The 14,061-nt window shown below is 39.4% G+C and overlaps 3 protein-coding genes across 3 annotated transcripts; 1 reads left to right on the forward strand and 2 right to left on the reverse strand.

Moving 5' to 3' along the window:
* Positions 1 to 244: 244 nt before the first annotated feature.
* On the reverse strand, positions 245 to 2,734 carry si:ch1073-44g3.1 (uncharacterized protein LOC797133 homolog). Its single transcript, XM_044039910.1, has 2 exons — positions 2,510 to 2,734; positions 245 to 1,715 (listed from the first exon to the last, which is right to left on the reverse strand). The coding sequence occupies exon 2, from the start codon at positions 1,710 to 1,712 to the stop codon at positions 1,062 to 1,064; it is 651 nt and encodes a 216-aa protein (XP_043895845.1). The 5' UTR covers positions 1,713 to 1,715; positions 2,510 to 2,734; the 3' UTR covers positions 245 to 1,061.
* Positions 2,735 to 3,414: 680 nt separating this feature from the next.
* On the reverse strand, positions 3,415 to 6,371 carry atp5po (ATP synthase peripheral stalk subunit OSCP). The gene is made up of 7 exons (XM_044039683.1): positions 6,286 to 6,371; positions 5,961 to 6,011; positions 5,731 to 5,841; positions 5,057 to 5,186; positions 4,037 to 4,149; positions 3,774 to 3,860; positions 3,415 to 3,673 (listed from the first exon to the last, which is right to left on the reverse strand). The coding sequence occupies exons 1-7, from the start codon at positions 6,310 to 6,312 to the stop codon at positions 3,563 to 3,565; spliced, it is 630 nt and encodes a 209-aa protein (XP_043895618.1). The 5' UTR covers positions 6,313 to 6,371; the 3' UTR covers positions 3,415 to 3,562.
* A 1,700-nt stretch (positions 6,372 to 8,071) lies between these two features.
* Positions 8,072 to 13,076, forward strand: LOC122778823 (serine/threonine-protein phosphatase 2A catalytic subunit alpha isoform-like). Its single transcript, XM_044040925.1, has 7 exons — positions 8,072 to 8,513; positions 8,877 to 9,086; positions 9,562 to 9,735; positions 9,838 to 9,927; positions 11,578 to 11,739; positions 12,133 to 12,251; positions 12,385 to 13,076. Exons 1-7 carry the CDS (start codon positions 8,412 to 8,414, stop codon positions 12,455 to 12,457), a joined length of 930 nt encoding a protein of 309 aa, XP_043896860.1. The 5' UTR covers positions 8,072 to 8,411; the 3' UTR covers positions 12,458 to 13,076.
* Positions 13,077 to 14,061: the final 985 nt, after the last annotated feature.

A 14,061-nucleotide genomic window follows, 5' to 3' on the forward strand; every position in this document is an offset into this window, starting at 1 on the left:
AACAGTGAGTGGTTGAGTGAAAATAGACACCAACCCGGATGCCCCAGTATCTTAGCGATTATATTGAAAAAAGACCCAGTTTAACTACAATATCACACAGTTTAAGGACAAGTCTATAATACCAGTACGCTGTAACTTACCTAATTAATGCGTAAATAAACGTATTATTATTATGAGAAAAAGGTGAGTACTGTTGCCTTTTGACACGAGCCCTCTGGTGTCTACAGAGAGAATTACAACATGCTTTGGAAAAAGACAATTTCGTGATTTTATTTTGGTTGCACATACAGCACACGTGAGCATTTACTACATATTCCACAAAGCATGTTCCTGTTTCGTTAAATAAGTCCCCCCTAAATAACAGCATAATAACATACAAGTTCAACTGGAAGTGCCTATTACGTGAGTTTGGAGAAGAAAACATTCAAAGACTAAATCAACGGTGTGCAGAAATGAATAATACTTCAAAAATGATACAGCGTGTTGAATTTTACCAGTCTAGGCTAATTGAAATAGTTTAGCAGTGTTTCCAGTCTGGGTATGATGCAGGTTTACATAGCAAAATAAAATTCATATTCTACGTGACAGCACACAAAGACGACAATTATACATCAACATGTTAATGCTACAGAAAAGACTGAGTTTATAGACCAAACGAAAGTAATATTCTTTCTTATAAACGTAGAAAATGTCCAAAGAACATTGTTATAGAAACGGTAAAGCAATAAAAAGGGTGAGGAATAAAAGGGTCGAGGGTGAAGGAAAATCCACACGAGGGTGAGGTTGGAACTACAAACTGGTGAATACTTTTTTTTTGCCTATACATAAAATGTGATTTATTCATATGCATGCATCTCTGCCAAAACTGCAATGATATATGTCTGAGTCAGTCATTTTCTTATGAGAGGGTGAATACAATGTCAAACAATGTACAGTGAAAACTCCAGTCATTTAGCCATTTCTAAATGACAAAGTTCACTTCCTAAAACACTTGAGAGAAATGTTTCCTTGGCGTTCCTTTTGCTGGATGCAATCAAATGTTTCCATAACAAGCTGCAGGACTATTCTCTGGTCTCATCTGTTTTGCTACTGGGTTCACAGAGGTCTCTTTTCTCCATCATGCTGTACGGAAAAGACGGCACATCACAGGCAGTGAAGTCAAGTTTCTTGGGAACGCTGCAGTTACTAAAGTCAAATTTCTTGGCAAACTCCAGCTTCTTGATGCGATTCTTGATGCTGCCGGGAGGCCTCCCCGGGCTGACCTTATATCCCGCTGCTTTGGTTGTACCAAGTGGCCTCCCCGGGCTGGTTTTGAACCCCGCTGCCCTGGTTGTTCCAAGTGGCCGTCCAGTACTTGTACGATAGCCAGCAGACTTTGTGGTGCCCGACGGTCTCCCTCTCCGCCCTGACTTCCCTGCGCCCTTTTTCTTTTTGGAGCCATCAGGCCCTGCAGCTTCACCGTCCGCGACTGTGACGGTCTGAATGTGGAAGTCCTTCTGAGAGTCTTGCACTTGGCATGCAATGGTTTTGTGCATGCTCTGTGGCAAGGGGCCGAGGCCAGCGAGAGACAGCTGCAACCCTGGGTTTGTTGGAGAGGGGAAGAATTTGCTGGATGACGTGCTACATAGATCAAAGTGTCCGGCTGGATGACAGTCCTCTGCCAGTGCACTCATACAGTAGTCACTGTTGCTGCTGGTCACTTGATGCATCATTTTCTGCCGGAGTGTAGAGAAATAAATGTTATTTATGCACATTTGTTAAATGAACATCTTAAACGGATTACCTTTGATGGAAAAAAAGCCATTTGGGGTTTTTATTTTGCTGTTTATTCAGCTTTCATGAGTTACAGTTACAGTGACGGTAAAGGCAAACAAAGAAACAGGAGGAACAGATAAAAAGAAGGTTTAAATATACACATACATGCATCTCTTATTGTGTTGTTTAACTTCTTTGCTCATTTATCTGTGCACCATGTTACATTCATCATACACAGACTAGAAAGTAAATAAATTAGGAGGAATTGAAGTCTGGAAGGCTTTTGGAATCCTTAGTCCTTTCAGTGTTTCAAAATAAAATCTCATTTCATATCAAATGGATGCTGGGTTTTCCTTCAGACCACTAACATTTATGGGCATGATATTTTTCGCAGAAAGTTAGGACATACAAGAAGGAAGTCTCTTTATTTTCTCCAAACAAAAAAATGACACCCGTTTTCTGTAAATGACTCTTAACCTCACACAGAGCTCAAAAGAGTTATAACACATAAATCCATAGGAATTTATAGTATGAATACTGTACGTTCATATCAATAAATATACTGTTAATGTGGCTGGGTTACTACATAAATAAAACAAACGGGCCTTTTCTGCTCAAGACAAAGCCTCGTAAACTACAACTATTGTTTGCCAAAAATACATTGTAAAATGATGAAACGCAAACAAGGAAATGTAAAAGCGTCCCACTGGAAATGCAAAACTAATGCAAGGATATAAAATCGAACGATTCGTACCTCATTTGTTGCTGGAAGTTGGGCGAGGAAGGGTTAATTTCAAACCGTATACAATTTCTATCTCTGACAACCACAGCATCTTCCTCAGGCGCAGCACAAACTCACTCTTGTCATCTGCGAGTGTTGTGTTGAGGCTGCGGCGCTGTTTGTGTTCGCTATTTTACCCTCATTTCATCATTCACACACAGGCTCAGATGGGAGAGTCAGCCATTTTCGTCCAGAAAAAAAAAATTAATAAAACAGGATGCGTTGACCGCGCATGCGCAGAAGGTTGCCAGGACCCGGAGTGGGCCACACTCCCTTTTCTACCGCTTTTGACACTTTCAAATCTTATTTGTGATCGTAAGTGATTTGTCAATCCCACTTTGGATAAAGTCTCCTGGATTATCATCCTACATCTGAGGGTCAAGAGGGGCCAGAGGAGCTGGAACCAATCCCAAATGACAGAGCGCGAAAGGCAGGGTAAAGCCTGAACAGGTCAACAGTCCATCACAGTGTCCAGTTAACCTCTACATGTTTTGAACTGTGGAAGGAAGTACCCGGAGAGAACCCAGCAAATGTCCTTGGTCAAACCGGTGACCTTCTTGATGTGAGGCAACTATGCATGCCGCTGGCCCCAGGAGTAATCAGCCCTCCCAATGTCCTGCCAAATACAGACCCCTATTACATTTGGCTGTGACAGCAAAAAGTGGACCTGTAACAGTGTTGATATGCACGTGCTACAACAAAACACACATTCACTCAAAACTATGTTATTAGTATAATTTTCAAATCCAAAATTAACACTTGGGCTATAACCTACTTTGTCACCCCATTAAAAAAACATGCAAATTCATCCTTTTCTTCTGAGTAATGATAGATGGAGCTGAAGATACATAAAGAAAAAAAAAGAAAAAAGGCCAAACTCAGATTTTGTAGATTTTATTAACACGAATAAGCACAGACACTTGGATTTATGGAGCAATTGCAGTGCTAGAACAGGTAGCAATGTACATTTATCAGCATTTCCCCCACCGTCGTCTCTGATCCTCAGCAAAATTGAGTCCACAGGACTTAAGTCTCCTTGATGAGCTTGGTCAGCTTCTGAATCTTTGTTTTGGTGGACATGTCCACATACTTGTCTCCGATGCTGACAATCATGCCACCCAGGATTGAAGGATCCGACTGAAGTAGAAACGAGAGGTTGTTAAGCATTTCCATACATTGGGATTAAGAGACACTAAATGCAAAAATGGTATTTGCAACTGATGCGTTTACACTATACCTTTGTGTCCAGCTTGATGGTTTCACCTTTCTGAAGAAATCCCTTGAGAGCTACTTTCAGTTCAGCAAGACTAGCTGCATCCAAAGGCTGAAATTGATAAACATTCATACATGACTGGACAATCTACAGTTAAGGGCAAAGCGAATACAAACAATTGCCAATACATACGTATAACAGTGGCTCTTAATATGGGGTGACTTTACGCAAATGAGACTAAAGAAGAACATGCGGAAACATATCCAGTTTGTTCATCCAGTTGATACCTGAGCAGTAGTGACTGAGCAGATGACCTCTCCACGGTGAGCACTCATCATCTTGCCAAAAGCAGTGATGACATCACCAGTGAGAGTGAGACGACCATTGTCAGCCAACACATCTGCAATACAAAAAGTAAAATACATGTCAAGTAGATTAACCATGGTCATGTTTTGCCAAAAGAATTAACATACATTGGCGAGGATGTGTATTCCATTATATTAGAAAAGGTCTGATTTCAGCCAACTGTCCTGCTAAATGCACTCTCTTACATGTCAAATTCAGGAGCACTGGCTCCAGACTTCAGGAAAAAACATCATCACCATCCTCATCCAGTGGCTCTGAGCCACAGGGTTTGTGGAGTATTACTGTTGCACAATGTACATAGTGAGTTTTAAAGCTACAGCTCTTAGATGGTAAGTCACATGAACGGAGAGTCCAACCAGCTTTCTTGAGATGCTTTGTGTTTTTTTTTTTTAAACTTAACACATTTACATATGCAATAGTAGCAGACAATGGCTTATCTATAGACATTGGAGAATCAAACATATTGCATTCAAATAAATTTCATTATTTTATGTGGCTCTTTAAAAACTGTTACTTTATTACTCACAATATTGATTGTAAGCAGGTACTGACAACCAATGCTTTTATTTCATCCTACATTTTAAAGATCCAGTGAGTAAAATTTAAGTTATTTTCATATTCCAGAAATTGAAGATAATTATACTTAGTGTTGTCTTTCATGACCCAATTTCTACCAGGAGCTGGGCAGAGGCAGCCATTTTGGACCACATTATTTATTTTTTATTTATATATATTTTTTTTACACAGATAAAAATAACAGAACCACAGCGGACAAACTAAACATCTTTTAAAAGTTTTGATGATAACTGAAAGTTCTCCCAACATACTTGGAAGGGGAGGGTATGGTGAGGTGAGGGATATTTTTATAATTTTGTCAATAACACAATTTAGTGTGATAAAGATAATGCTATGCTGAGACAGAGTCTCTAGTGTCCACTCACTGATGAGATTGATGGTGATCGGTGAAGCCTTGGCCTTTGAAAGAGCATCACCCATTGCTTTCTGCTTGATGTTGCGCTTTACATGAGGATTCATTACAATACTGGAAATCTTGGGGTCCTTGATCATGGTCTGAAACAGAAATACATTATCTTTGATTTATGGACAAAACACAACAATTGAGAAAACAAATGTATATTTTATCATTGTCTAGAAAATGTAGATGAGACAACTTATCATTTATTTCATAAAATAAACAAATTGAAAACAATTAAATTACATTTTCAAAATTTACTTTGAGCCTACAGCCATTGACAAAATCTAGAAGTAGGGCAACAATTCACCTGCTGATTATTGTTGATGTAAGTGTACACATGTTTTTTTTTATTTGATAAATGCTGCCAAGTACACTAAAAAATGTTTTTAGTATCTGCTGCCCTGATCTGTGAAGCTTGGCATCTGCCATAAAAAAAACCCTCAACATATCTATCTACCTCTAGATCAGACTATAATAAAGGTGTTTTATTGTTCAAATACAGTGTGTATTTAACATCTCATGAGATATTAGAAAAACGTGATTTAAACACAAATCCTTTCAGTGCAGCCCTAAATGATAGCACACACAAAATGTTATGATTATTTTAGCTGCAATTCAGGGCTCTACTGTTTGACTTACAGACACTTTTCCCAGCTCTTGCTCCACTTGGTCCAGTTTGTTCTGCTTACTAGCAGCTGAGAACAGAGCAGTGGCATAGCGGCCCTCCACTCCATACACCTGGATGGGAGGCTAGAAAGACATAAACATAAACACACTGGTCAATTAAACTGCAACGTTACAATCTGTAGTAGATGCAGATATGCTCAGTGCAGTTTCTAGACGTTAGACATTTAGACGTCATTTTTTACCTTGACCAGTTTTGATACAGGTCTAATGACAGACGTGCTGAACTGGCGGACCTAAAAAAAACATAAAGAGAAACCATAAAGTGAGCCGATGGGTTTAAAACACACTCTGTACCCTTTACGTTGAAGACTGGCAGCGCTAGCGGGCAGGCTAACATGTTAGCAGTCATTCAAGTGCAATGACAAGTACGGATTTATAAGACATGTAACACAGCCTCCCGGACATTGATGGGAATATAAAACCTAAGACACCTTTAAACAATAATAATATCACTCGGACGAATTGCAGTATAATGTATAAAAACATCAAAATCATTGAATGTCTTACCTGCTGTCCTAGCATGTGTGCTGCCATTTTCTCCTACAGCTGTACAGAGTGGAACAGAGGACTGCGCATGCGCATTTCACAGTCAGCCGTGTGGTTGTGGGTAATGTAGTTCTTCAGCAGGGTACCTTCAGAAAATGTTTTAAAGGTTCAGTGTGTAATATCTAGATGAGCGTTCTGGCAGGAATTGAATATATTTGTATATATGTGTATAGTTACTCTAAAATAATAATAATAAAAAACAATTCGGTTTACACAACCTTAGTATTTTGATGCTTTCGTGCCCATTTCCTATATGCCTTTTTATTCTTACATAAATGTGTCAGAAGAGAAATAACACACATTTAGGGGGTCAACAATATATACATTTTATATTTAATTTCAATTATTATTGCAGCATATTGATACAGTTCTTGTTCAGCTTGTATGACCTTGAATTTCCCCTTAGGGATCAATAAAGTTTTTTGAATTGAAGAATGAACCAAGCTAAATGTTGGAGATTAACGCATGTTTTCAGGATGTTTAAGTCTCTTTAACTGCTCTACAATTCATTTTTTGGTTTGATTCTTGTGTCGAACTCTCTGACCAATCAGTGGCCGTCAGTCTGTCGACGTCACATTGTAGTATCGGCTCAGCTCACTTGGAACCTCACTGGAGCAGGTACTAAAAATGTACCAGGTACCAAGAACTATCACTAATGGAAAATCAAAAACACAAAACAGTTAATGTGACCCCAAGATGGCTGCCACTCATCACGGCTATTTTTACTGTTAGTTGCATTTCTGTCATATTTGTTTCACAGTAAATCAGTCATACACACATTACTGTTCACTTTCTGTATACATGTTGCTATCCTGTTTGTATACGCAAAATACCTTGCAGAGCATTATTATCTTATTGCTAAGCTAGCAAGGCCGAGATATGTTTGCCTTCACGCTTTTTCCAACTTTTCAAGGTGATGGCACGACCTCCAACATCTGATCTAAATGGAACGCATCATAAATCTAACCAACATAAAAGTGTTTTAAAGCCATAGTAAATGTCTAAAGCAGATTTTTATGATTATCACAAAACTAGCATGCATCACAAATATTTTGTGATACAATTCGAGTTACAGTTAATCGAAACTGGTAAGTATCAAAATCACAATATGGCTGACTGCAACTTTTGCAGGAGGGGCAATATTTCTTTTAGCCAAAATCTGTGTCAAATGACCATTTCAGTTTAAATATTGTCCTAAACATACACATCATATCCTACAGACTGCACACATATCACAACAATAATCATTTTAAATATGTTTTTCAAATGAAAATGAGAATAAGTATGTAAAAATTACCTTTCTCTTTCATATCGCAATTTATGTAAACAATAATCACAATTAGATATTTATTCAAAATCGTTCAGGCCTATACTTTGGTGATAATAATCGTGGAGGTTGACCTGTATGGATTTGTCTTTGGCTGATACTTATATTTAAACATGCAACAGATTCACTGATATGATGCTGATTTTGAGGCCCAGTGAAACGTTTGTCAAATTGTCTTTATTTGACTCCATCTGAATTTTTTTTTTTTGGCAAAAATCGTGCTGATAAATCGATCGATGGATTAATCTATGTACCTCTGATATTTCACATTTTATTTAAATCGTACAAACCGCCCCATAAATTACTGTAAGCATCCAAAAATGTGCGCACTAAAATATAACGTCCACCACGCAAACGCAAATAGCGTTCGGTTTGACCTCAGTCTAGAACCCCAGCCACGATGCGATGACGTATGTGTGATGAGTTGCTCAGCAGCTTCAGTCTTCAGTGGATCTGCGTTTGTTTGGGTGCTACATCTCCTCCTGTCTTCATGCTCTCGGTCATTTTTTTAGAAGCGCGTTACTTTTGTGTCATGTGAACACTTTGGTCTTTATCACCACAGCGGCAGGGACGCAGGACAGTTGACGCATCCGCGCGCGCGCGTAAACACTCACACACACACACACACACACGAGAATTGCGAATGACTAAAGAGCTCGCTGGGACGTAAACGGGTCACCAAGGCGTAACAGAATAATAAGAGTTTTCCCAGAGAGGGAGTGTGAGGCTGCTCGGCTCTGCGGCTGACGGCTGACTAGGCATGGACGACAAGTCATTCACCAAGGAGCTGGACGGATGGATTGAACAGCTGAACGAGTGCAGACAGCTCTCGGAGAATCAAGTCAAAGTCCTGTGCGAAAAGGTAAGGTTTGCGCGGATGAGGGACCAGTCGTCTGTGCCACACAACCGTTGGCTGTTATTGTGCTAGTATGAGCGTCAGCTAATGCACTGGAGAACACCATTTGACTGCAGCTGCAGTACAGTACACTGCTGTGCTGTGGGAGTCCACTCTGCGAGAAGATGGAGGAGAATGACTGCTAATGTTAGTCCTAGCTACGCCCACTCCTGGTACCTCTTCACTGATGTGCACTGGTAACACCACAGCAAACTGTGTCTTTATTCTCCTGTATCCTGTATTTAAATGGGACACTCCTACACTGCACCACACTCCCGAGTTGTCTGCTAACTAGCACCGTCCTGTGTTTTCTTGCCCCCTATGCCTAAGGCCAAGGAGATCCTGACAAAGGAGTCCAATGTGCAGGAGGTGAGATGTCCAGTGACAGTGTGCGGAGATGTCCACGGTCAGTTCCATGACCTCATGGAGCTGTTTAAGATCGGAGGGAAGTCTCCAGACACCAATTACCTCTTCATGGGAGACTACGTGGACAGAGGCTACTATTCTGTGGAGACAGTTTCACTCCTGGTTTCTCTTAAGGTGAAACAAATGTTTACGATGTACTTATGCACTCACTGGACAACTACAAAAGAGGCAGGGGTTGCACCTGGTGTGGTCCTCTGCTGCTGGAGATGATCTGCTTCAAGGTTCAATATCTAGTGCGTTGACAGATGATCTTTTGCATAACCTGGTTGTAACCAGTGGTTATTTGAATAACTGTTGCCTTTTGAGTGGCCATTCTCTTCTGACCTCTGGACATTTTCTGTATTTCCCAGAGATGGTTGTGCACAAAAAAGCAGTTTATATGATAGTCAGTCCAGCCCATCTGAAACAAACAACTGTGCCATGTTACCAAGTCACTTAAAAACACACTTGTGCTTTGTTTCTACTTCATTTGGTCGACTTGACCGTGTCTACATGCGTAAATGCACTGAGTTGCTGCCATGTGGCTGTATCAACAAGTTGAACAGGCGTACCTAATAAAGTGGTATACTGCATATATTTTATTTTGTAGGTAAGGTTTCGTGAGAGAATCACGATTCTCAGAGGGAACCACGAAAGCAGACAGATCACACAGGTCTACGGCTTCTACGACGAGTGCTTGAGGAAATATGGAAATGCCAACGTTTGGAAGTACTTCACCGATCTGTTTGACTACCTGCCTCTCACTGCACTCGTAGATAACCAGGTGAGGTTGTTGTATTTTAACATGGCACCTGTAGCACAGACACAGAGAATGTGCCATTCATGTGTATTTACTGTCATCCTCTTTTCTTTTTCTTTTATTAAGATTTTCTGCCTCCACGGAGGATTGTCCCCTTCAATAGACACCCTGGAACACATTAGAGCGCTGGATCGCTTGCAGGAAGTCCCTCATGAGGTAAATTCTGTCCATGTTCTTCACAGTAAAGTCATACTGGTGGTACATGTTCTATATTATTCTGTCATGGTATTTGGTAATACTTTCACACTTTTTACAGTATGTATATTCACTGGGTTCCCTTATTAATTAGTTAGTTGATCCACCAAATTCCCTTACGTCCCTTGCGACATTTAACCCACAGATGTGGGTCATGGCAGCTGAGGCAACCTACGATGTCATCACTCATTGTGATTAAATAAGTTCCAACAGTATTTCATGTTAAGGCTGCCCCACAGTAGAGGATAATTGGCCAGATTTCGGTCCTGAGCTGGCCCTTCTGACAATCGTGATAATCTGGCCAAATTATCCTGTAGTGTCAGGGATTAACGAAAACGATTTTAATGTCAGAGTCTTCCCCATTTCAAATCGTAAGAATCAAAAGTAATGTTCAACCCAAAGTAAAGTAATAACCCAAGAAAACAAGTGTGACAACCGTCTCCCGAGCCCGCTGGACGGTAGAGTAAGAGGACAAACTTGTGGATTTATGGCAAAAGTATGATTCCGTGTTTAACGTGTCCTGCAAGAAGTATCACAACTGAACGGGGACAGTCCGCCTCCATGTCTGTTGACATTCTGAAGCCACGTTTCTGTGAGATTCCAAATCCCTGGAATCTCCTCCCTGAAATCGTTTGATTAAACACCAAGTGTGAGGTCCTGCGTCTTGACTGGATCGTCCAATCTGTGCTTTCTCAGGATTAAAACATTGAACATCGGTTACAGAGTTTGTTGTGTGTGTGGTCTCACACGTTTATTCATTTTTCTTCAATCAAAATCAAATAAAATTTGAAAACCCTAAGGCTTTAGTGAAAATGCTAATGTCTCACTTGCCTAAAGGGGGAGCCAACATGTTTTGGTAACATTATAACATGATGTAATGCTTAAATAATGAACTAAATGAAGGTGAACTACAGACAGAAGGTTTTCTCTATTTATATTAAAGAATCTGAAAATAAAAAACACCATGAATCTCTATTATTTTGGTCAGGATAACCGTGACAGGACATTTTGATATTCTATTGAATTAGCCATGAACAACAGTGTGATGTTCATGGCTGGGATTCTCTTATGACTCACAGTAGCAAGTCAAGGAGAAAATTACCTCCATTAACTCTAGTTGTTCTTCGGTGAAGATATTAGTTTATTACAACATAAATCTGCATACAGACAGGATTCCTGGTGCAGCTCACACGCACACACACTCTGACTGAGTATAATAGCAGAGTTTGAGTGTATTCAGGGATCCGGGAAGAAAAGAAAACAGTCCACGTCAACTTGAGTTAGGTCCGGATGAGCGGAGACTCTCAAGGTCCATCTCATTTTTATAACTGGGACAGGCTGGCAACTCCTAACTGGAAACATAAAACATTCTGAATCGAGAACATTCTAAAACCTTGGTCATGCACATTGTACTTTGTGTAACACCACTCCAGGCCTTAAGTGTGAAAATACCCTCACACGTCCAATAACTATCACAGTATGTCAATTTCTCTGGGGTGTTGAATGGTTAAAGGACAAAATAAGCAATCTTAATGTGTCAGTTTGATCTGTGTGAGATGTTGTAATGGATTAAAAGACTTTATACCATTTGTGTTTCCCTCCTTGTCTCAGGGCCCCATGTGTGATTTGTTATGGTCAGACCCAGACGACCGAGGTGGCTGGGGCATCTCACCTCGGGGGGCTGGTTACACCTTCGGACAGGACATCTCCGAGACTTTCAACCACGCAAATGGCCTCACGTTGGTCTCAAGAGCCCATCAGCTTGTGATGGAGGTACTTAAGATAAGATAAGAAGATAAGATAAGATAGTCCTTTGTTAGACCCACAATGGGGAAATGTTCATTGTCTCAGGAGCAAAGACAGTAAAGATAACAGTAATAAATAATAAACGTGCATTTTCACATCTGTGAATGCACAATAGATACATTTTGACAATAAGACTATAAAAAGGTAAAGTAGTATATACATTAATTTACAGAATATATACAGATTGAGTTTAATATTATCAGTAGAAACAGGATTGACATATTGTACATGTGTATTGTATTGCACTTAAGTGAAATGACCGTATATTAAACTTAAACTTTATGTGAAAGCTAAAACATATTTTCTGCTTACATAACTCAAATTTAAAGACGTTGACATGCAAATAATCTCTTAATCTAGGGTTACAATTGGTGCCATGACCGCAACGTGGTGACAATCTTCAGTGCACCAAACTATTGTTATCGTTGTGGAAACCAGGCAGCAATCATGGAACTTGATGACACACTGAAATACTCCTTGTAAGTAACATGTTTTTTCTTATTTCAGTATAAGTGTTTGGGTTGGCAGTTCACATTCATTTGAATTGAATTGTTGTTTACAAAACAAATTGTGATTTTTTGAAATTCTGCCCGTTTTTTGTTTTTTTTTCAGCCTACAGTTTGACCCTGCACCACGCAGAGGAGAGCCTCACGTGACACGGCGTACTCCAGATTATTTCCTGTAAAGAAAAGTACGAGGGCTGGCAAGAGACTTTAAAGAGGTTTCATTGTAACATGGACCATAAAAAAAGAAAGGATAACGTGTGCTATTATCACAATGAAATGGAAAGTCACATTAACTTTTCCTCTCCGTGCATGATGTTTTTATTGCAGCATATATGTGTATACATATACTGTGTATATATATATATATATATATACATGTATACATATATATGTGTAGTATATGTACATAAATATGCTGCTTCTTTCACTTCGCATGGCCTCAAATCAGAAGTTGCCGTAAATTTGTGCATTTTCTTCCTTGTTTTTCGTTTTATAACTGCAACAACAGCAGGTTTCTTTTGTGTGACGTGAGATGATAGATAGTCAGAAAAGAACATGTTCCCTTTGCACTTTTGTATTTGACTTTTAACACGTGTTACCGACAGATTATACGTTCTTTTTTTAAACCCTTGTTTCGGTGTAAGTGTCGCTCCTTCTGCTCTGCTGTCTCCCATGAGAGTTGATGTACTTCATACACGCAGGCAATACTGTAACATAAAATGGCATCGGTTGAAAAAGAAAAACAAACAATTGCTTTGCAGCCACAGCTATACAAAATAAAGACTGAAGTTGCTTCAACGTTTTCGTTTTCTTCTAGCTGCAGTTTGTTTTACTTGAACAGGTCTCACCAGTCACCACTAGATGGAATCAGACATTGAAAAACTGTCTGATCATTAATGATAGGTGCGACTGATTTACATGATGTCACTTTGAGTCAAAGGTGATTAATTTTGCATTTAAATCTGTAATGTTCCATTTTCTACCCGTGTATTTGTCACATAAATCAATGTTTGTTTGTTTTTCTTTTATTGAAAGGATTTGTTTCATTTTTCATCAGACACGACCTTGTCAAGATCCTGGTCCAAGCTCTGTTTCAACTAAGATAAGGGAGGAAGTAACACTAATAATAATAATTATGATCATCTTTATTGTCCACAGACGTGGAGGACAGGACACAGGTCGCCATGTTTTGTGCACATATTGACAGGTTCAGCAAGGCTCCTGTCGATCGTCTCAAAGATATTCTTACTTAGGTCAAAATTAAGCCAGTTCTGTGATTAGATAGAAGCGTTTAATGGATGGTGTGAAGCAGTGGTCAGCAAAACAGATTAAATTAAAAAAATCAGATTTTTTTTTATTATAGATTATTTGTGTTTATATTCACAGAAATGACAAAGTGATGTTGAATGTAGCTCTTTGAGATGATTCAATGAGCAGTTTTAAGACCATAGTAACAGTGTGTGGCAAAGTCAATTTGTTTTTATTTTTTAAACCAAAACATCTCTTAAATTTGCAGTTTAGATTTGAAGAAAGAGGTTAAAGGGAGAAAAAGGGCAGGTTTTGCTTATTTGCTTAGGTTCTAGCTTAGAAAAATATGTAAATGAATAAAGGTTTGTGTATAAATGCTGCAAACTTGTTTTTTAGCACCTACAGTATATTGCGCTGGCTGCGAATCAAGGCAGCGACATTGACGAATGTGAGGTCCTCTGCTGGCTGTTCAAAATAAAAGTCTCGTTTAAGTGTGGGGTGAATCTCCTCCCTGCGTCACAAGTATGGTTCACTT

Source organism: Solea senegalensis, linkage group LG12 (genome assembly GCF_019176455.1).
Source record: "Solea senegalensis isolate Sse05_10M linkage group LG12, IFAPA_SoseM_1, whole genome shotgun sequence".
Lineage (NCBI taxonomy): Eukaryota > Metazoa > Chordata > Actinopteri > Pleuronectiformes > Soleidae > Solea > Solea senegalensis.